The sequence below is a fragment of the Ovis canadensis genome, chromosome 3 (assembly GCF_042477335.2).
Source record: "Ovis canadensis isolate MfBH-ARS-UI-01 breed Bighorn chromosome 3, ARS-UI_OviCan_v2, whole genome shotgun sequence".
Classification (NCBI taxonomy): Eukaryota; Metazoa; Chordata; class Mammalia; order Artiodactyla; family Bovidae; genus Ovis; species Ovis canadensis.
Window position 1 is genome coordinate 97075977 of NC_091247.1, and position 23537 is coordinate 97099513.

General features: G+C 39.3%; 1 protein-coding gene across 1 annotated transcript in view; it reads right to left on the minus strand.

Moving 5' to 3' along the window:
• The window catches only part of TACR1 (tachykinin receptor 1), a 165535-nt gene that overhangs the window by 57187 nt on the left and 84811 nt on the right, over window positions 1-23537 (minus strand). The window contains exon 2 of the mRNA XM_069583727.1: window positions 10848-11042. Within this exon, the coding sequence (XP_069439828.1) occupies window positions 10848-11042 (195 nt within the window). The remainder of the gene's footprint in view (window positions 1-10847; window positions 11043-23537) is intronic.

Genomic DNA, 23537 nt, shown 5'->3' on the forward strand with positions numbered 1-23537 from the left:
ACTTATATGCAGAGTACATCATGAGAAACACTGGACTAGAAGAAACACAAGCTGGAATCAGGATTGCCGGGAGAAATATCAATAACCTCAGATATGCAGATGACACCACCCTTATGGCAGAAAGTGAAGAGGAACTAAAAAGCCTCTTGATGAAAGTAAAAGAGGAGAGTGAAAAAGTTGGCTTAAAGCTCAACATTCAGAAAACGAAGATCATGGCATCTGGTCCCATCACTTCACAGGAAATAGATGGGGAAACAGTGGAAACAGTGTCTGACTTTATTTTTTTGGGCTCCAAAATCACTGCAGATGGTGACTGCAGCCATGAAATTAAAAGATGCTTACTCTTTGGAAGAAAAGCTATGATCAACCTAGATAGCATGTTCAAAAGCAGAGACATTACTTTGCCGACTAAGGTCCGTCCAGTCAAGGCTATGGTTTTCCAGTGGTCATGTATGGATATGAGAGTTGGACTGTGAAGAAGTCTGAGCGCCAAAGATTTGATGCTTTTGAACTGTGGTGTTGGAGAAGACTCTTGAGAGTCCCTTGGACTGCAAGGAGATCCAGCCAGTCCATTCTGAAGGAGATCAGCCCTGGGATGTTTTTTTGGAAGGAATGATGGTAAAGCTGAAACTCCAGTACTTTGGTGGCCACCTCATGCAAAGAGTTGACTCATTGGAAAAGACTTTGATGCTGGGAGGGACTGGGGGCAGGAGGAGAAGGGGACGACCCAGGATGAGATGGCTGGATGGCATCACTGACTTGATGGACGTGAACCTGAGTGAACTCCGGGAGTTAGTGATGGACAGGGAGGCCTGGCGTGCTGCGATTCATGGGGTCGCAAAGAGTCGGACACGACTGAGTGACTGAACTGAACTGAACTGAATAGCATAAATATTTATAGGAGCATAATGCATACTTCAAATAGCTAAAACGCTGAATGTCTTTTTGTTGAAATGAGGAAGAAAAATGCAGTACTCAGTAACTCTATCTTGAGAAAACAGCTAAATTCCCCAAGGGCACACAGAGCACATGCATAGAAACACACTCATATACACACACACCGTCATCGTCTCCTTTGAGCGCTCATCATTGATATAGGCAGGAATAGCTATTCGCTTGGACTTTCAGTATTTGCAAAATTACTCATCCATTGGGCCAGTTACAACTACACTTTACAATATTTCTAACTCAGAACTTTAGAAATTATTGTATTGCCCACCATACCATGGCATTATTAGCTGGCTCAGAAAGATGATGGGCTGTCTAGAGTCATTTCTTGGTTTAGGGAGGAAAACTTTTAACTCTAGAAGACAAAAGACCAGACCTTCAATTTTGGCTCTTCTATTCACTAACCTGTGAGTCTGAATAAGTATTTCATTGTTTCATACTTCTAGGCAGAAATAATAGAAGTATTCTTTACCTCTTAGGATTGTTGTAAGGATATATGGAAGTAACCAATATCACCAACCAGACCACCTTACTTGCCTCCTTGAAACCTGTATATAGGTCAAGAAGCAACAGTTAGAACCAGACATGGAACAAGGGACTGGTTCCAAATTGGGAAAGGAGTACTTCAAGGCTGTATATTGTCACCCTGTGTATTTAACTTATATGCAGAGTACGTCATTTGAAATGCCAGGCTGGATGAAGCAGAAGCTGGAAGTAAGGTTGCTGGGAGAAAAATCAATAACCTTAGATACACATATGACACCACCTTAACAGCAGAAAGCAAAGAGGAACTAAAGAACCTCTTGATGACGGTGAAAGAGGAGAGTGAAAAAGCTGGCTTAAAATTCAGCATTCAAAATATGAAGGCATCTGGTCCTATCACTTTATGGCAGATAGATGGGGAAACAATGGAAACAGTGAAAGATTTTATTTTGGGGTGCTCCAAAATCACTGCAGATGGTGACTGCAGCCATGAAATTAAAAGATGTTTGCTCTTAGAAGAAAAGCTATGACAAACCTAGACACCATATTAAGAAGCAGAGACATTATTTTGCTGATTAAAATCCGTGTAGTCAAAGCTATGGTTTTTCCAGTAGTCATGTATAGATGTGAGAATTGGACCATAATGAAGGCTGAGCACCGAAGAACTGATGCTTTTGAACCTTGGTGTTGGACAAGACTCTTGAGAGTCCCTTGGACTGCAAGGAGATCCAACCAGTCCATCCTAAACAAAATCAGTCCTGAATATTCATTGGAAGGACTGATGCTGAAGCCGAAGCTCCAATACTTTGGGCACCTGATGTGAAGAGTCGACTTAATGGAAAAGACCCTGATGCTGCGAAAGACTGAGGACAGGAGGAGAAGGGGACGACAAAGGATGAGATGGTTGGATGGCATCATTGACTCAATCAACATGAGTTTGAGCAAACTCCCCCAGACAGTGAAGGACAGGGAAGCCTGGCATGCTGCAGTCCATGGGGTCTCAAAGAGTTGGACATGACTGAGGGACTGAATAAGAACAAAAGTCTAAAATCAGATGATTTTTAAATTTTCTTCACAGAATATCTATTTCCTAATTTTCTGAGTTTTGTTTTTGTTGTAAAGAAGATGTGTTATTCACTTTAATTTTCTTAAGGATTATTGCTGAGATAAGCTATTTTTATTTAATAAATATTATATTTTAACAAATTTATTTTTGTCATTTATTGAGGCAAATATATAATACTTCCCTTTGACCAATTAATTTGATAAAATAAAATAACAATTTCCTGATAACTTACTCACCTTATTTGCTGGAAAAGTCACGCTCAAAAAATAAAACATTGCTAGTTTAACATAATTTTGAATTTTTGGTGTGAATCTTATATCTGTAGTTTGTAATGAAATTAAGCTGAATGTTTATTTTTGGGTCTTACATTTTACATTTAGATCATAGAAATTAGCAAGTTGTCCATATGGTTCTGAACTCATGAAGAGCTTATGAGGTATTTAAAAGAAACTGCACAGATTTTGATTCCATTGTCTTTTATAAATGTAACTTCATAGCAGTATTTTCATTCCTCTTCTCTCAAGCTGCGTCAGTGTGATTATTTACAGGTTTGCAGAAAATAGTGTATTTTATCTTACACTCAAATATGCATTTAGACCTGGTTTTGGTTTCTCTTTCCCAGCAAGTTCAGCAGCCTCTGGAAACTTATCATGACAGCACAAAAGAATCCTAAATTTGGTGGCCCTATCTTTTTCAGGTATACTTTCTCCTCCTAATCAGGGATTGCCATATGTTTTGCCCCATGGTGGCTGCTGCGTCCTCTTTGTCTCTATCTGTGCACTCTCAACCAGTAGCGAAATTTATGGCAGTTTTATGACAACCTTTCTAGTTTCTACATTAATGTAGACTTCTCTTTCTCCTCCTTCTGTAGCTGTTTTTTTTCTGGGAGTCAGAGTTAAAGGCTTGTTTTCATGCAACTCTTTCCCCCTAAAACGTCAATGCACTATTCATTATTGAATTAACTGCTTTCCATCAACATTGGTGACAACACCAGGAATGCTGGGCTGTATAAATGTAGTGGGTGTCAGGGAGGAGATTAATCATAGCAGCTAGAATAAACAATCCTGGAACCACAAATATGCTGACACCCTTTTGGCCGAGGACTTGGCAAAGAAGCTACAATTTTTTTTCACAGTATTTCACATTTGTGAAATAATGAAGAATGTGAAAAGTCAGGGAGTAACATCTCAGGTACTTTTTCCAGTAATCTTTCTTTCCTTTTTATTCTCTATCAATTAGTTGATTTTTAATTTTCAATATTGTTAGTGAAAGTAAAGAATACGTATAAAAATAAAAATGTCAGGTAAGTTGATGAGTCATGTCATACAAAAGACCAAATACTATAAATGAAGACAGTCTTCTGTTATCATCGGTTCTAATAGAGAATTATATTAGAGTTAATATATCCACATTCATAAACATTTCCACAAAATCTTCAGGGAATTAGAGTCATTGAGTGATGCTGTTTTCTGACACAGCTTCCCTTTCCAGAACTAATGATATTTGGAATCCAGAATAGCCACATCTTACTTCATCCTAAAGCTTTACCACAAAGTTATGTGTTAAGAAATTTAATTAACAGAAAATGACATATAACCAATATTATAAATGATTCAGGGAAGCTGAAATTCCCCAGGCTATCTAAATCTCATTCTGTGGGGGTATATTTCTCATTTTTCATCTGTATTTCTTGGCCGTGTTGGTGACCCTCTGATGAAGAGTCCTCAATCATCTTCCTTGTCCTCAGGGGTACTGCCTATAACCCTACAGGACCACGGCAACTTGACAGCCTGTATAGCATCCTCAAGAGCGTGCTTGGGTCCAAATAACTTTGAAAATTACTGAATTTGCACGCTGCAAAGCCAAATATCTCATCTTTATACTTTCTTTTCTTTTTACTGTGCTTTTTTCTCTCCAGCAAGAAGAATCACTTTTGGTTACCCATGAAATTTTTCTTCCTCACCAGTCAATCACTCCATCATTATAGAAGTTCCTACGTAGTATCATAGTTTCACTAGAGGGGCCATAGCTACCAGCTTGCTAAAATTATGGCAGGAATCAATTGTAAACTATGACAATATTGCATTAATAATAAGCCTAAGACTTCACTTTCATGAATGTTAGAATGTTTGAATAACATTCTGTAGTTGCAGACTGTAGATATAAACAGTGATGGCAGAGGACATTAAACCTGTCCCTGCAGGGATCTAAGGACATAGCTAGAAGCAGCATACTTATGAAGTTTGCTGTTTTATCTTACTAGTCAGCTACGAGAAGCCACTGGAGTAATCAATTTTCATAGCAGTTTAGCTAACAAAACTATTATTTACATATGCACACACACATATATTCACATCAAATTGTAGAAACATGTTTAATGACACATGAAAATAATAGGAAATTTTTTATGATATGGTAAATGAATTAAGCAGATTATAAGATAAATAAACAAATGACTCAAATTATGAAAAAATTCAACCCCACTCCTAATAAGAAACATGCATTTTTAACTTTCAGTTCAATCCAGTCGCTCAGTCATGTCTGACTCTTTGTGACCCCATGAACCGCAGCATGCCAGGCCTCCCTGTCCTTCACCATCTCCCAGAGTTGCTCAAACTCATGTCCATCAAGTCAGTCATTCCATCCAACCATCTCATCCTCTGTCATCCCCTTCTCCTCCTGCCTTTAACTTTTCCCAGCACCAGGGTCTTTTCAAATGAGTCAGTTCTCCGCATCAGGTGGCCAAAGTATTGGAGCTTCAGCTTCAGCACCAGTCTTTCCAGTGAATATTCAGGATTGATTTGCTTTAGGATTGACTTTTTTGGTCTCCCTGCTGTCCAGGGGGCTCTCAAGAGTCTTATCCAACACCACAATTCAAAAACATCAATTCTTTGGTGCTCAGCCAACTTTATGGTCCAACTCTCATATTGATATATGACTACTGGAAAAACCATAGCTTTGACAATATGGACCTCTGTCAGCAAAAAAAAAAAAAAAAATGTCTCTGGTTTTTAATACACTGTCTAGGTTTCCCATAGTTTTTCTTCCAAGAAGCAAGCATCTTTTAATTTCATGGCTGTAGGCACTGCCTGCAGTGATTTTGGAGCCCAAGAAAATAAAATGTATCACTATTTCCATTGTTTCCCCATCTATTTGCCAGGAAGTGATGGGACCGGATGTCATGATCTTCGTTTTGTGAATGTTGAGTTTTAAACCGGCTTTTTCACTCTCCTCTTTTACCTTCATTGAGAGGATTTTTAGTTTCAGGAAATGGCAACCCATTCCAGTATTCTTGCCTGGAAAATCCCATGGATGGAAGAGCTTGATAGGCTACAGTCCACGGGGTTGCAAAGAGTCGACATAACTAAGTGACTTCATTTTCACTTTCACTTTTCTCTTTCTGCCATTTGAGAGGTGTCATCTGCATGTCTGAGGTTATTGATATTTTCCCAGCAATCTTGATTCCAGCTTGTGGAATCCAGCCCAGCATTTCACATGATGTATTTTGTATATAAGGTAAATAAGCAGGATGAAAATATACAGCCTTGACATACCCCTTTCCCAATTTGGAGCCAGTTCCTGTCCTGTTGTAACTATTGCTTCTTGACCTGCATACAGGTTTCTCAGGAAGCAGGTAAGGTGGTCTGATATTCCCATCTCTTCAAGAATTTTCCACAGTATGTTGTGATCCACACAGTCAAAGGCTTTACCATAGTCAATGAAGCAGAAGTAGTTGTTTTTCTGAAACTCTCTTGCTTTTCCTATGATCCAATGGATATTGGCCATTTAGAAGCTCTTTATGAATTCTTATGGAAAGATCTCTAAGATATATTAAGTTAAATAAAAAACAGGGTACAGAACAATATACATAATAAGCTTAATTTGTGTTACAAAAATGGCAACAATCTATCCTGTATGTACACAAGACACTTCAAAAGAAACTAAGAACAATAATGCCCTGGATGGAAATTCATCAAAATGTTTGAGCCTTTATAAATGATGGGAATACAGGTAATTAAAGAAATTGTTAGAATTTTCACCATACTCTGTAATTTACTCGTAAAGTTTTAAATGATTTCCAAGGAAGATTCACCAAGGTTATGTGTAACATTTTGTAATCCAGATGTACGTACTTACGAATAATAGCAGCGGGGGATGAGTACTATGGAGAGTCTATGGGCTTGTTCCCTTATTAACATTGTCACATCCCTCCAAGCTCAATAATTTGTCTTAAAACCCTTAGACCAATTGGAAAAATTCCAAATCTCTGCAACATAGGAGTCAGCAAGGCAAAATACAAGTAAACGTCAGAATGAAGTAGGCCCATTGACACTTTGGCTTATCCAGAGATGACTACCTCTGATTGTCACTCCCATCAAAGTCCCACACCTTAGAAGAAATTTCTTATGGAGGAAATTTGTGGATTATCCCCATGGAAGCAGTTTCTTGAGAGTGTAAAGCGACTGCCTTTGAATAGCATTCAATTTTAAGTTAAATAAAAATGAAACATACATTCCATAAGACTTCCATTGTGTTCCAATGGCTAAGCCTCCTGTGATCCCAGTGCAGGGGGCTCAGGTTCAATCCCTGGTCAGGGAACTAGATCTCACCTGCTGCAACTAAGAGTTTGCATGCTGCAACTAAAGATTTATGCTGCCAAATAAATAAATATTTTTAAAAATGAAACATACTTCCAGAAAAAGTGCATAAACCAAACTTCCTGCTATTATGAGAAATTTTAAAACAAACGCTCATGCTACTACCTATCACTGAACTGAAGAAATGTGCCATTTCCTCAGAAGCACTTCCATGTGTCCCTTCTTGATCACATTTCTTTCCTTCCCTTGAGAGGTAATCACAGTCTTCACTTTCATGGTGACTACTTCTTTGCTTGAAGTTGTAGTATTGCTACCTATTTATGGAATTAATAGTTTCTTCTTTTCTAAATACCACAAAATGTTTTCCAATGTGGCTTTATCAATGTATGCTGCTGCTGCTAAGTCGCTTCAGTTGCATCCGACTCTGTGCGACCGCATAGCTGGCAGCCCATCAGGCTCCTCCATTTCTGGGATTCAACAGGCAAGAATACTGGAGTGGGTTGCCATTTCCTTCTCCAATGCATGCATGCACGCTAAGTCGCCTCTGTCATGTCCGACTCCACGCAACCCTATGGACAGCAGCCTGCCAGGCTCCTCGGTCCACAGGATTCTCTAGGCAAGAATACTGGAGTGGGTTGCCATACGCTTCTAGCAGTCTACAATAGGTTCTTCACCAAAAGTTCTAAATGCTTAGCTTAGTCAGACTTCTCATTTGTGAGTCTAATGAGTAGGCAGGAAAGTTTCATTATGGTTTTAATTTGCATTTCACTGGTGACAAATGAAGTTTTGTGCCTCCTCATAAATTAATTGGTCATTTAGATATCTCTTTTTGTGAGGCACATGTTCAACACTTTTGCCCATTCTTTTATTGGGTTATCTTTCTTTAAAAGTGTTTACTTTAATCCATGTATTAATAAGAGTCTAAATGATAAATGATCAGGGTTAGAGGTTAACTATGCTGCCAGAAGGCAAATGTAGCAAACTAAGATTTTCACAAAATCTTTTAGTATAATTATGTGGCAGAAGTTATGCATCAGACAAGATGGGCCTAAACATTTGCCCACCACACTGTCTGCTGCCGTTCTGCCCACCATCTGCCAATGACATGTACTCAGATCAATGAGTGATGCTGACTGCAGTAGATAACATTCACTAGATTCTTTGCAATGTGTGTGGCACCAGCTAAGCACGTATCTTAATTACTTCTCTCAACACCTCTATATGAACTATACTATTAGTCTTAGAAGCTTGAATAACTTGGCCATTATGACTCAATTTGAGAGTGATATAGCTGGAAGTTGATCCCTCATTTAACTGGAGCCTATGCTCTTACCCTAATTATTACTTTGTCTCAAAGCAAAGTTTCCTTCAGGTTTCAAATTTGGAATTATCATGTATTGTGGAAATTGCAATCATTAGTTTTAATAGAAGAGAAAAGAATATAACTATGTGCTTAGTTTAGAACTGGTAAAATTTAAGTTGCCTAAAAATATATCATAATGCATTATGGCAGATACTGACAAAAACAACATAGGTTGGCGTAAAGCTTACAGTTATGTTTGTAAGACGATATGTGCCTGGCAAATATGGACTCTTTCAACTTGTTACTGTATCTGTAAACATTTTATTCATCTTGAATAGATAAAATTAAGTTTAAGATATAATTAGATAAGATATAATTAGATTAAGATTCTCTTAATCTAGCCTCATATTTTAGGTTAAAATTATAAAATAAACAATGGCAGCAAACCTAACCATAAGTCCGATAGCAGTTACCCTAAATTCTTGAAAGGTAACTTGAAAAGACGGCCTAAAACATTGAGTCTCAGAGGGACTTTCTATTCATTAGTAAGCATAAAACAGCGAAGTGTTTAAAGGTGATACACTAAACACTACTGTTTCGTGGATGAGATCATAAACATCTATGAGGAAAAAAACCTTTATTTCCAAGTTAAAATTTGAATTTGTTAGAAGACAGAAGAACTGTGCTTATTTGAAACAAAAAGCTGAAGAAAGGTGATCAGACTTTGAAAAGATCACAAGAGCTAAGAACTGAACTCCAGTTCATGAAGTTGATGGCAGTTTCTGAAGCAGTTTATATAAAGAGCTTTACTTCAGAGGGCCACCCCACCTTTGAGGGAACCTTCTGGCTTGAACATGTTCGTGGGGTCCTGAACAGCTTGTGAAGCTATGCTCTTTCTCCTGCTGTGACTCTGCTCAGGCTTGCAGTTTCATTTGGAAGAAAAATGTTCACTATCTCCTAGGCTGAGTGTTAATCCTCCCACTGCTTGATCACTTAAATCCCACTGTCTGTGTCTGGAAGGCAAAGTCTGAGCTTTCCATATTGCTTTCTGGTAAGCCACAGTTCAGGGTTCCATGGAACAGGTGCAGCAGCGTAACTCTGTGTGCAACAGGCTTTTGGACCCTCAGCATAGGGGGCCAACAGGTACAGTGTTTCATTTTACCATTTAAGAAGTTCAAAGGTCTATAACGATTATACGATCTAATGAATTTGTTTCAATAAAAATATCTTTCATATGGCACTGAATAGCTTACAAAGTGAGAATATATTATCTTGTTTGCTGTTCAAAATGATTGTTTACTGGAAGTAGTGTCTTATTATGATCCATTTAACAACCAGGGGAGACTGTGATCTTGCCCAGGGTCACATAGTAACTGGCAATCTTGTAATTAAACTCAGATTTCCTGGATCCTAACCAGTGGTCTTTTACAATTCCCTTAATAAACCCAAGATTGGAAAATTATAGAGATCTTTCAGAAGGAATCACATTATCAATGTGCTTTGAGTCCAGAAAACTGGTGTAATATAAATGTCATATTGCTGCTCACTTGGAAGAAAACAAAGAAAAGACCATTTTAATGTTGCCTCTAAGAAAAGAACTCTTGGAAAAATATGCCAGAATAGCTTCAAAAAACCCTAAATGTGACCAGTCAAGTCCCTCAAAGAGAAGTAGTTCTGCCTGTTGGGGACCTGTAACTCATATGGTCTCAATGTGCTAGCTTTGCCTTCCACGCATTTCACATGCATGGGTATTTTTCCAGCTGAAAAATCCTGGAAGGTAGGTGTTTTGGTTTAGTTTTCCCCAGAGACAGATCTTGAGATAAATATTCAAGTGCAAATGACTTATTTGGAAGGAGAAATAACAGTAGGGAGTGGATATCAAAGGCTGTGTCACTGAGCCAGCTATCACCAGGGTGACTTGGAGCTTAATTGTAAGAGGAAACCCTGAACACAGTAAACACACACCCCACAGAGACATCCCATCTGAAGGGTGAGGGAGCTGGCATGTTCATATGCCAACTCCTATCAGTCATTTTTTGAGAATGGCTGGGAGTAAGGGTTGGTATTAATTCCCTCACTCTCTGGCAGGCTGTGCAAGAGGGCAAAGTGGCATTCTATAGGTGGAGAAGAGATTTCAAGGCAAAGAAATGCAGACATTGGCAGGGCAAAGTAACTGTTTTTTTTTAGCATTCATTTGGTTCACTGGCAGGAGGAATATGGAAGTGCACCCAGATGACCCAGGTCTTATATTGTAAAACTTTTCATTCAAAGCCCAGCATAGTATTTGGGACATAATAGTTCCCTCATAACTATGGACATACCAACCTGAAATCAGAGTGGTTGTGAGAAATACTTCCAGATACAAATGAAATCCTGATCAACAAAAGAACATGGAAAGAAAGAAGGAACAAGAGAGGCAAAGCAGACACTGGGAGCCATCTCTACTCACACTTTCTCATAAATCTTGTCGGGATGCTCTGGCCATTCGATCATGCACACCACTCTGTTGGGCATGGTCTCCGTGGTCGAATAGTAGCCCTGGGGGAAGGCCAGGAGGAGAGCCAGGATCCAGATGACACAGATGACCACCTTGGTGGCTGTGGCCGACAACCTGGGCTGGAGGGGGTGGATGATGGCCATGTACCTGGAATGGAGAAGCAAGGACAAAACTCCAGTTTGGGCACCAAAATCTGCATTAGGGATTATGCATTGTTCCTGCCCAGTGAAAAATTCCTTAGAAACCCTTTGAGTCCTGGTGATTTTTATGACTATTCTAACCTTAAGCTTTGTGATTTTTATGACATGAATGCAAAAACCTGTAAGAAAAATCAGCCAGGTGTTTTAATATTTTAGAACCCATCTGGCAATATCCAAGGAGAGACATTTTCACCCTTGTAACTCTTTTGCTAGGCACATGATGCCCCAGTATAGGTTGGTGGCTTACAGCAAAATCAGAAAAATAAGAACAATTTGTGAATTTATTCAACATAAACTCTATATCTTTTTTAGATTAAGGAATAATCGTGATAGAAATAGTAGTTTTTAAAGTCCTGGTATGATGATTTAAAAGGCTAGCAATCCTGTGCAGGTCCATACAATTTGAAGGCAAGTGAATGTGTATGAATGAGAAAGCAGTGACCTAAAGCCAACAAAAAGCAATAGTTCCTGGAGAAAACTTCACCAATTCAGTGTGGTTAAAAAAAAGTATGCTTCATGAAAGGAAAGAGACTCTTCACCTTCTGAGACAGTCACACTTTTGCATATTAAAGGCCAGGGTGGATGAAACCTTTTGCAGGAAGAGTGAAGGAAAATGAAGGATGACTTCAGGCCTGGAGCCATTTCTCCATCTCTTGCTTGGTATTGAGCACTGAATGGTGTCTTCTGAATGAGTGCCCACGTCCAGATTTGTGTGTTGCTTTTCAAATTCAGCAGAGAGTTTAGAAATAACAAATATTCCATTCAGCATTTCATATCAGTTATAATCATATCAATTGTGCCTATTGCATTTAAAAAGTCAAATACCTTTTAAAGAGTAGGTTTAGCCCAGTGCCATAACACTACTACCCTGAGCTACTGAGGTGTATGGTGGGCAGGAACCAAGCAGTTTGGGGTGGAACATAGCCCATGCTCCCTTCCCCCATGTTGTAAAGACTCCTGCCTGGAAGTCAGGAAGCTTGTTCTTGAGAGGGTGCTGACTCAGTGTAGCCACTGTCAAGTACTCCTACCTCACTGGCCTAGATACAGAGTCCTCACAGGGGGAACAGGAGCCATGCCTCACATCCTTTCCCATCCCCTTGTTACTATTTTGCACTCTTTAATACCTGCCAATAACTAATGTCTACACTGAAAAACAATTTCCTTTCTTGCAAGTTCATGAATCCATCCCTTTGGATTATGACTTATACTGCCTTTGGGATTTAAGTATCCAAGAAAATCTCAGAATCATGCATTTAATTCTCTGACGTGCAGGTGTTTCTGACTTCCATGGGACTGAAAAGTCAATGGAGACAGAAGTGAGCAGACAAATAGAATAGCTGCCAGCTGGCTCCATGTAATTCTCTTTTACAGTGTTTGGAATCTAGAATCTCTAGGCTGATCCAATTCCACCTTCCCCCAAATCCCCATCTCTGATAACCATAAATCTGATCATTTTTTTCTATGAGTTTGTTTTTGTTTGTTTTTGAAGTATAATTGGCCTACAACACTATGTTCATTCTTGGTATACAACACTGTGATTGGATATTTGTGTGCAGTTTAAAATGATAACCTTAAGAAATCTAGTTACAACGCATCACATACAAATATATTACAGAATTATTGACTCCCCACACCATATATTTCATACCCATGTCTCTGTTCTTGTTTAAATATTACAGTCATTGTGCCCCTCCTTTGCTAAACACAGTGTCAGCATGACCCTGAAAACTTTATCACCTATTTGGAAAATAAAATTATTCCTTAACAAAAAGACACTAAGGGGAGGTAGTCTTGAAGTCAGGAGAGGGTTGAATCAGAAAGAGACTTGCAAAAGATATTGTGGTGGAGGTGAGTAATAATCTATAAATCTCTGGGGATGTTTCCTTGGTTGAGCTGGTAGCTATAAAGTCTGTCACTCAGCTGCCAACTACAGAGCATCAAAAGGGCAAAAACAACTCTCAAAGATGCAGTGAATCAAACATTGTCTGGCTACTTCCACAGGAGGTTCAGTGTACTGCAGACCTGATGACCTTCCATACTTGCAGTGGTATTCTAAAAAGAATCTTGAGAAGTCTTGAATTCTCTCCTGGTTCTGCCTCTTTTTTTGCTGCCTGACAGCAATAAAGTATTGGTTTCTTCTTAGGTCATGGAATGGTTGTGGCAACCCTAGAATCAGAGCCAACAGAGGTGGATTTGTGCAATTATTGTTGTCTTCTTTTGAATTTGGCCAGTGGCTGAACCTGAATGGTCATGGCTAGTATCTTTTTGAGTGTTTGCATTACTGTTGCAGAATTGTTTACTGAAGCATTTTCCAGAGGAAAGATCTTTCCTCTCCAAAGCTGGACCTGCAGCCATGAAGATGCCTGTCTCAGCTCCAGCATCTCCCAGACTCCTGCGTTCACTGTGGCTGTGCATTCTCAGACTTCACAGGAGCTTAGGGAGAATGCACAAGGGAGAACATAGTAATTACACTGTCCCTTTTGGTTGTTATCTCAAATTCAAAGCTTTAATTTACTTTTCAGTTCAGTTCAGTTCAGTCGCTCAGTCGGGTCCGACTGTTTGCAACCCCATGAATTGCAGCATGCCAGGCCTCCGTGTCCATCACCAACTCCTGGAGTTTACCCAAACTCAGGTCCATCGAATCGGTGATGCCATCCAGCCATCTCATCCTCTGTCGTCCCTTTCTCCTCCTGCCCCCAATCCCTCCCAGCATCAGAGTCTTTTCCAATGAATCAACTCTTCACATGAGGTGGCCAAAGTACTAGAGTTTCAGCTTCAGCATGAGTCCATCCAATGAACACCCAAGACTGATCTCCTTTAGAATGGTCTGGTTGGATCTCCTTGCAGTCCAAGGGACTCTTAAGAGTCTTCTCCAACACCACAGTGCAAAAGCATCAATTCTTCAGTGCTCAGCTTTCTTTACAGTCCAACTCTCACATCCATACATGCCCACTGGAAAAACCATAGCCTTGACTAGACGGACCTTTGTTGGCAAAGTAATGTCTCTTCTTTTGAATATGCTATCTAGGTTGGTCATAACTGTCCTTCCAAGGAGTAAGCGTCTTCTAATTTCATGGCTGTAATCACCATCTGCAGTGATTTTGGAGCCCCCAAAAATAAAGCCTGACACTGTTTCCACTGTTTCCCCATCTATTTGCCATGAAGTGATGGGACCAGATGCCATGATCTTTGTTTTTTAATATTGAGCTTTAAGCCAACTTTTTCATTCTCCTTTTTCATGTTCATCAAGAGGCTTTTTAGCTCCTCTTCACTTTCTGCCATAAGGGTGGTGTCATCTGCATAGCTGAGGTTGTTGATATTTCTCCCGGCAATCTTGATTCCAGCTTGTGCTTCTTCCAGCCCAGTGTTTTTCATGATGTACTATGCACAGAAGTTAAATAAGCAGGGTGACAATATACAGCCTTGATGTACTCCTTTTCCTATTTGGAACCAGTCTGTTGTTCCATGTCCAGTTCTAACTGTTGCTTCCTGACCTGCATATAGATTTCTCAAGAGGCAGGTTAGGTGGTCTGGTATTCCCATCTCTTTCAGAATTGTCCACAGTTTATTGTGATCCACAGAATCAAAGGCTTTGGCATAGTCAATAAAGCAGAAATAGATGTTTTTCTGAAACTTTCTTGCTTTTTCGATGATCTAGAGGATGTTGGCAATTTGATTTCTGGTTCCTCTGCCTTTTCTAACTCAGAACAAATGATAAAACATAAGTAAATGTAATCTAATACTCATCCTCATGCCCAACCAGGTGATATACCACTCGAATGTAATGTGACTGGGGCTTAATGGGGATTGCATCAGCGTGTGGGTGCTGTAGCTCCAAATAGATGGCAGAAAGCCATTTTTTATTTTTATTGCAAAAACTGCAATTTGGAAGCCTATTTCAGTTAACTCTGCCATTTCTTAAGTGTAGGAATTATTTCAGTGACAGATGAAAGTATTGTACATAGAAAGCCAGAGGAAAAAAATGATTAACTTTTAAAGTCAAACATATATTTTTTCATTTGTATGAAATAGAGCTATTTATAAATCTCTCTCCTCTCCTTTATTTTTCCCTTTCTTCTTTCTCTTTCAGTTCTCACTTCTGGGGCTTACGTGACACACTTCTTTCTTAATTACCTCAAGTCTAGTACCACTTGGATGACTTGTCTGTAGATGGGTGCACATTTTCTTTCTAGCACTCCATTTGTAGTTTGGAATCCATTAACATATACTTATATATTTATTTGTAACCACCCTGAATAATTCTTGCTTATTCAGTTGCAAGTTATCACAGAGTAAGTGCTGCAAGCCCCAGGAAATTACATTCAATAAATATTTATTGACTGCAATGTGCTCATGAGACTACAAGGCAGTCAATGAAATGTCTTTCCATTTTATGCATTAATCAGCAGGCTGTCAGAGACTGTCCAGAGGCTGTGTGGGAGGTGGGGTATGTTCTCCACTTCAGGCTGTTTCAGTCCCATGAGGGCCATCGGCTCTGATTTGAATTGTATGTGGCCTCTCAGATGAAAACTTGAGGTTCTATCTTCCTTTTGCATGATTTTGCTTATAAAAAGAACTCTCCATCTAGCCCCTTAAATCTGGCAAAATACAAGTTTGCATATCTTAAAAAATCACAGAGTGAAACAACCTTATTATGAGAAAGGATTCTTCTGACAAGCTGCAGTATCATCATAACTTTCTCCTATGCTAGCCCTTAGTTATTTGGCAAAGAGAATGTTTTCCTTTGCTAGGAGATCTGTCTTACCAAGACCTTCTTCTACACTATCCCCTCCAGTTCTGGTCCTTGCCCTCCTTATTCCCACTCACTTCTCCTGTGATGGTACAAGTTTTTGTTTTGTTTTGTTTTGTTTTTAAACGGACTGCATCTCCCTGGGTTCAAATGAACAGGAGGAGTGACAGTTGAGAGCATGGCTACCTCTTCTCTCTTTATCCTCGACAGATTTTCTGAGGAAGGTAGTTGCATGTTAATATCTTTGGCTTTCTCAGTGCCTAGAATATAGTAAACACTCAATGAACACTTAATTGAATAAATGAATGTGCAAATTTCTTGACACATAGCAGGGACTCCATAAAGGTTGTTGAATAATAATACATGCAGCAGGAAAAGCATATGCATATTATACCTTTGTTTCTCACAGTATGAACGTACGTGAGAATAATGTGTTTCTGTCGTACAGACATTTGAGATCATCCTTGCAGGAGTGACCTCACTGGATCCAGGTCTTTCAGAATCTCCTAGCTCTTAACATTTAACTCTTAAATTCTTAGTATTTGTCAAATAACTTTGGCATTGACCACTTTGTTGGAAACTGTACAAAACTCAGTCTTTCTACATGGTATCTCCTCTTGGCTCTTCCTCCGGACAAGAGGTCACTTCATCTTTTCTCCTAGTCCCCTCCATTCCGTTATAAGGGGCACCATTCCACTGTAAGGAACACACAGTTTTCTACCCAAGGCCGCTAATATTTTGTCAGTTTGGGTTTTTTTTTTTTTCTGGGACATTTCTTTAATTACAAAATTCAGGGACCTCATTTAGCCAGATCACTTGACCAGAAACTTTGTCTATCTAGCTAAGACCAAGCTCACAACCTATAAATGAAGAGGTCTTTTAGCAGCCAATAGAGATGACCAGAGTTCACACACCTACTAAAGCACTGTGGTAGTGGCAGAGGCCCTCACATTCTCACTGCTGTGCTGTGCATAACTACAAATAGCCTGAATTTTTTGCCTCAAAGCCCAGGTAGATTTGTAACATTGTTAGTGAACTCATTTCAAAAAGTAGCAAATGACAAGATTGCAGTGAACAAGATCATAAAATTTCAAGAGGTGTGCAGCATGCATGCTTAATCATGTCCAGCTCTTGAGACCCCAGTGGACTGTAGCACGTCAGGCTCCTCTGTCCATGGGATTTTCCAGGCAAGAATACTGGAGTGGATTGCCAGTTCCTTCTCCAGGGAATCTTCCCCACTCACGAATTGAACCCAAGTCTCTGGCATTTCTTGCATTGGCAGGTAGATTCTTTACCACTGAGCTACCTGGGAAGCCTGGGAAGATTTCAAAGACAAGATGGAGTCAAGAGCCTGTGACAGTTTAGAGTGAATTGAAGGAGGGGATGTGGCTGACTCTTGTCCAAGCTCTCCTGTTCAGGTGTGATCAAAGAAGGACCAATGTAGTTCAAAGATGATTCAGATATATATAAAGTTTTCAACCAGGGCTACCATAAAAACACACATGACTAAGGCCTGAAATGAATTATGGGTAAATGCAGCAAAGGTCTAAACCAAATATAATACCTTGAGTGTTTTGAGGAGCAGCTAAGATGAAAGAGCGGAGAAGGCAATGGCAGCCCACCTTTTCCGATACCCTTTCCTGTACCCTTGCCTGGAAAATCCCAGGCAGAGGAGCCTGGTGGGCTGCAGTCCATGGGGTTGTGAAGAGTCGGACACGACTGAGCGACTTCACTTTCACTTTTCACTTTCATGCATTGGAGAAGGAAATGGCAGCCCACTCCAGTGTTCTTGCCTGGAGAATCCCAGGGATGGGGGAGCCTTTTGGGCTGCCGTCTCTGGGGTCTCACAGAGTCAGACACGACTGAAGTGACTTAGCTATAGCTGTAAGATGACAGAGTAGGAAGACCCTGAGCTCAACTCTTCCCATGGGCACACAAAAATTAGAACTATTTGTCTGTGATAATGGCATGATTTCTCATAACTAAATACATAAAGAAGCAGGAGAGACCCTCGTCTCCTCCTGGTCACCTCTATCTCCTTCCTTCCTCTTCTCTTCTCTGTGTAACTCCATGAACATCTCTGAGGGGTCCAGACTGTGGAGAGCACATAGGGAAGTGATTACTGGCTTGCTTGCTCTCTCCCCTTTTGATTCCCCCTCTTCTCCTCCTGGTCACCTCTATCTCCTTCCTCTTTCTTCTCTTCTCCATGTAACTCTGTGAACCTCTCTGGGTGTCCCTCATTGTGAATAAGTTTTTCACCATTAACTTAGATGTTTTATCATCTGTGCTGTATGGATGGAGAAGTTTTGAGGCTAATGTAAGAATAAGACTGAAAGCCATAAGCAGGAGGCTTAAATCCAAAAGTTGAGAACACCAGAAAACTCTTGATTCCAGAGAGCATTAATAGATAAGAGCTCATCCAAAAGTCTCCATACCTACACTGAAACCAAGCTCCACCCAAGAGCCAACAAGTTCCAGAGCAAGACATACCACACTAATTCTCTAGCAACAAAAGAACACAGCCTCAAGAATTAAAATACAGGCTGCCCAAAGCCATGCCAAACCCACAGACACCCAAAAACTCACTACTGGACACTTCATTGCACTCCAGAGAGAAGAGATCCAGCTCCACCCACCAGAACACAAACGAAAACTCCCCTAGCCAGGAAACCTTGACAAGCCACTAATCCAACCCCACCCAAAGGGAGCAAGCTCCACAATAAAGAGGAACCACAAACTTCCAGCCTACAGAAAGACCACTCCAAACACAGCAATCTAAACAAAATAATAAGGCAGAGAAATATTCAACAGGTAAAGGAACATGATAAATGCCCACCAAACCAAACCAAAGAGGAGATAGGAGATTCCTAAAGAAGAATTCAGAATAATGATAGTAAAGATGATCCAACATCTTAAAATGGAGTTACAGATAAATAGACTAGAGACAAAGATTGAGAAGATACAAGAAATGTTTAACAAGGACCTAGAAGAAATAAAAAAGAGTCAATCAATAATGAATAATGAAATAACTGAGATCAAAAGCACTCTGGAGGGAACCAACAATAGAATAACTGAGGCAGAAGATAGGATAAATAAGGTGGAAGATAGAATGGTGGAAATAAATGAAGCAGAGAGGAGAAAAGAAAAAAGAATGAAAAGAAACAAGAACAACCTCAGAGACCTCTGGGACAATGTCAAACACCCAACACTTGAATCATAGACGTCCCAGAAGAAGAAGACAAAAAGAAAGGACATGAGAAAATACTTGAGGAGATAATATTTGAAAATTTCCCAAAAATGGGGAAGGAAATAGCCACCCAAGTCCAAGAAACCCAGAGAGTCCCAAATAGGATAAACCCAAGGTGAAACACTCAAGACACATATTAATCAAAATAACAAAGATCAAACACAAAGAGAAAATATTAAAAGCAGCAAGGGAAAAGCAACAAATAACACACAAGGGGACCTCCATAAGGATAACAGCTGATCTTTCATTAGAAACTCTTCAGTCCAGAAGGGAATGTCAGGACATACTTAAAGTAATGAAAGAGAAAAACCTACAGCCCAGATTACTGTACCCAGCAAGGATCTCATTCAAATATGAAAGGAAATCAAAAGCTTTACAGACAAGCAAAAGCTGAGAGAATTCAGCACCACCAAACTAGCTCTTCAACAAATGCTAAAGGATCTTCTCTAGACAGGAAACACAGAAAAGGTTTACAAACTTGAACCTAAAACAACAAAGTAAATGGCAACAGGATACTTATTAATAATTACCTTTAAAGTAAATGGGTTGAATGCCCAAAACCAAATGACAAAGACTGGCTGAATGCATACAAAAACAAGACCCCTATACATGCTGTCTACAAGAGACCCACCTCAAACCAAGGGACACATACTGACTGAAAGTGAAGGGCTGGAAAAAGATATTTCACGCAAATGGAGACCAAAAGAAAGCAGGAGTAGCAATACTCATATCAGATCAAATAAACTTTGAAATAAAGGCCATGAAAAGAGACAAAGAAGGCCACTACATAACAATCAAAGGATCAATCCAAGAAGATATAACAATTATAAATATATATGCACCCAACATAGGAGCACCACAATATGTAAGGCAAATGCTAACAAATATGAAAGGGGAAATTAACAGTAACACAGTAATAGTGGGAGACTTTAATACTCCACTCACACCTATGGATAGATTAACCAAACAGAAACTTGGCAAGGAAACACAAACTTTAAATGATACAATGGACCAGTTAGACCTAATTGATATCTGTAGGACACTTCACCCCAAAACAATGAATTTCACTTTTTTCTCAAGTGCACACGGAATATTCTTCAAGATAGATCACATCCTGGGCCATAAATCTAGCCCTGGTAAATTCAAAAACATTGAAATCATTTCAAGCATCTTTTCTGATCACAATGTGGTAAGATTAGATTTCCACTAGAGGAAAAAATACTATTAAAAATACAAACATGTGGAGGCTAAACAACACGCTTCTGAATAACCAACAAATCACAGAAGAATAAAAAAAGAAATCAAAATATGCATAGAAACAAATGAAAACACAACAACCCAAAACCTATGGGATTCAGTAAAAGCAGAGCTAAGGGGAAGGTTCATAGCAATACAAGCTTACCTCAAGAAACAAGAGAAAAATCAAATAAATAACCTAACTTTACACCTAGAGCTATCACCTATCCTACTCAGACTCTTCCAGAAAATTGCAAAGGAAGGTAAACTGCCAAACTCATTCTATGAGGCCACCATCACCCTAATACCAAAACCAGACAAAGATGCCACAAGAAAAGAAAACTATGGTCCAATATCACTGATGAACATAGATGCAAAAATCCTTAACGAAATTCTAGCAAACAGAATCCAACAGCATATTAAAAAGATCATATATCATAACCAAGTGGGCTTTATCCCAGGGATGCAAGGACTCAATATTTGCAAATCAATCAATGTGATACACCACATTAACAAATTGAAAGATAAAAACCATGTGATTATCTCAATAGATGCAGAGAAAACCTTTGACAAAATTCAACATCCATTGATGATAAAAACCCTCCAGAAAGTAAGCAAAGAAGGAACATACTTCAACATAATAAAATATGATAAACCCACATCAAACATTATCCTCAATGGTGAAAAGTTGAAAGCATTTCCACTAAAGTCAGGAACAAGACAAGGGTGCCCACTGTCACCACTACTATTCAACATAGTTTTGGAAGTTTTAACCACAGCGATCAGAGAAGAAAAAGAAATAAAAGGAATCCAGATTGGAAAGGAAGAAGTAAAACTCTCACTGTTTGCAGATGACATGATCCTCTACAAAGAAAACCCTAAAGACACCACCAGAAAATTACTACAGCTAATCAATGAATATAGTAAAGTTGCAGGATATAAAATTAATACACAGAAGTCCCTTGCATTCCTATACACTAACAATGAGAAAACAGAGAGAGTAAGGAAACAATTGCAGTCACCATTATGACAAAAAAAATAAAATACTTAGGAATAAATCTACCTAAGGAAATAAAAGACCTATGTATAGAAAACTATAAAATACTGATGAAAGAAATCAAAGATTACATAAACAGATGGAGACATATACCATGTTCATGGATTGGAAGAATCAATATAGTGAAAATGAGTATACTACCCAAAGCAATCTGTAGATTCAGTGCAATCCCTATCATGCTACCAACAGTATTTTTCAGCGAACTAGAACAAATAATTTCACAATTTGTATGGAAATACAAAAAGCCTTGAATAGCCAAAGCAATCTTGAGAAAGAAAAATGAAACTGGAAGAATCAACTGCCTGACTTCAGGCTCTACTACAAAGCTACAACCATCAAGATGGTATGGTACTGGCACAAAGACAGGAATATAGATCAATGGGACAAAATAGAAAGCCCAGAGATAAATCCACACACCTATGGACACCTTATCTTCGACAAAGGAGGCAAGAATATACAACGGAGAAAAGACAATCTCTTTAACAAGTGGTGCTGGGAAAACTGATCAACCACCTGTAAAAGAATGAAACTAGAACACTTTCTAACACCATACACAAAAATAAACTCAAAATGGACTAAAGATCTAAACGTAAGACCAGAAACTATAAAACTCCTAGAGGAAAACAGGCAAAACACTCTCTCACATAAATCACAGAAGGATCCTCTATGACCCACCTCCCAGAGTAATGGAAATAAAAGCAAAAATAAACAAATGGGACCTAATTAAACTTAGAAGCTTTTGCACAATGAAGGAAACTATAGCAAGGTGAAAAGACAGCCTTCAGAATGGGAGAAAATGATAGCAAACGAAGCAACTGACAAAGAATTAATCTCAAAAATATACAAGTAGCTCATGCAGCTCAATACTAGAAAAATAAATGACCCAATAAAAAAATGGGCCAAGGAACTAAACAGACATTTCTCCAAAGAAGACATACAGATGGCTAACAAACACATGAAAAGATGCTCAACATCACTCATTAGCAGAGAAATACAAATCAAAACCACAATGAGGTACCATCTCATGCCAGTCAGAATGGCTCCTATCAAAAAGTCTACAAACAATAAATGCTGGAGAGGGTGCAGAGAAAAGGGAACTGTTGGTGGAAATGCAAACTAGTACAGCCACTGTGGAGAACAGTGTGGAGACTCCTTAAAAAAAACTGAAAATAGAACTGCCATAAGACCCAGCAATCCCACTGCTGGGCATACACACCGAGGAAACCAGAATTGAAAGAGACACATGTACCCCAATGTTCATCACAGCACTGTTTACAATAGCTAGGACATGGAAGCGACCTAGATGTCTATTGGCAGATGAATGGATAAGAAAGCTGTGGTATATATACACAATGGAATGTTACTCAGCTATTAAAAAGAACACATTTGAATCAATTCTAATGAGGTGAATGAAACTGGAACCTTTTATACAGAGTGAAGTAAGTCAGAAAGAAAAACACGAATACAGTATATTAACACATATATATGGAATTTAGAAAGATGGGAACAATGACTCTATATGAGAGACATCAAAAGAGACGCAGATATAAAGAACAGACTTTTGGACACTGTGAGAGAAGGCAAGGGTGGGATGATTTGAGAGAATAACATATTACATGTAATACATAACATGTATATTACTATATGTGAAATAGATCACCAGTCCAAGTTTGATGCATGAAACAGGGCACTCAAAGCCAATGCCCTGGGACAACCCTGAGGGATGGGATGGGGAGGGAGGTAGGGTGTGTTCAGGATGAGGAATACGTATTCACCCATGGCTGATTCATGTCAATGTATGGCAAAAAAACACTACAATATTGTAAAGTAATTAGCCTCCAATTAAAATTAATTAACTTTTTTGAAAAAGAAGGAGGAGACACGTGGTGGGTGGGCAAGACATGATATAGTCAAGACCCACAACACTGGAGAAGTAACCAACAAACAGGAGGATAATCACAATTGTAGAGGTTCTTCCCAAAGAGTAAGGAGTCCAAGCCCCACACAGAGCTCCCAAACCCTATGTGGATTGTGGTCCTTTACCAGGAAGGTGAGTCCCCAAATACTGGGCTTTGAAGGCTACCCAGTTTGCATATGGGAGAGCTAGAGGGCTTGAGGAAACAGACTCTGCCTGGCCTTAAAGGGTGCATGC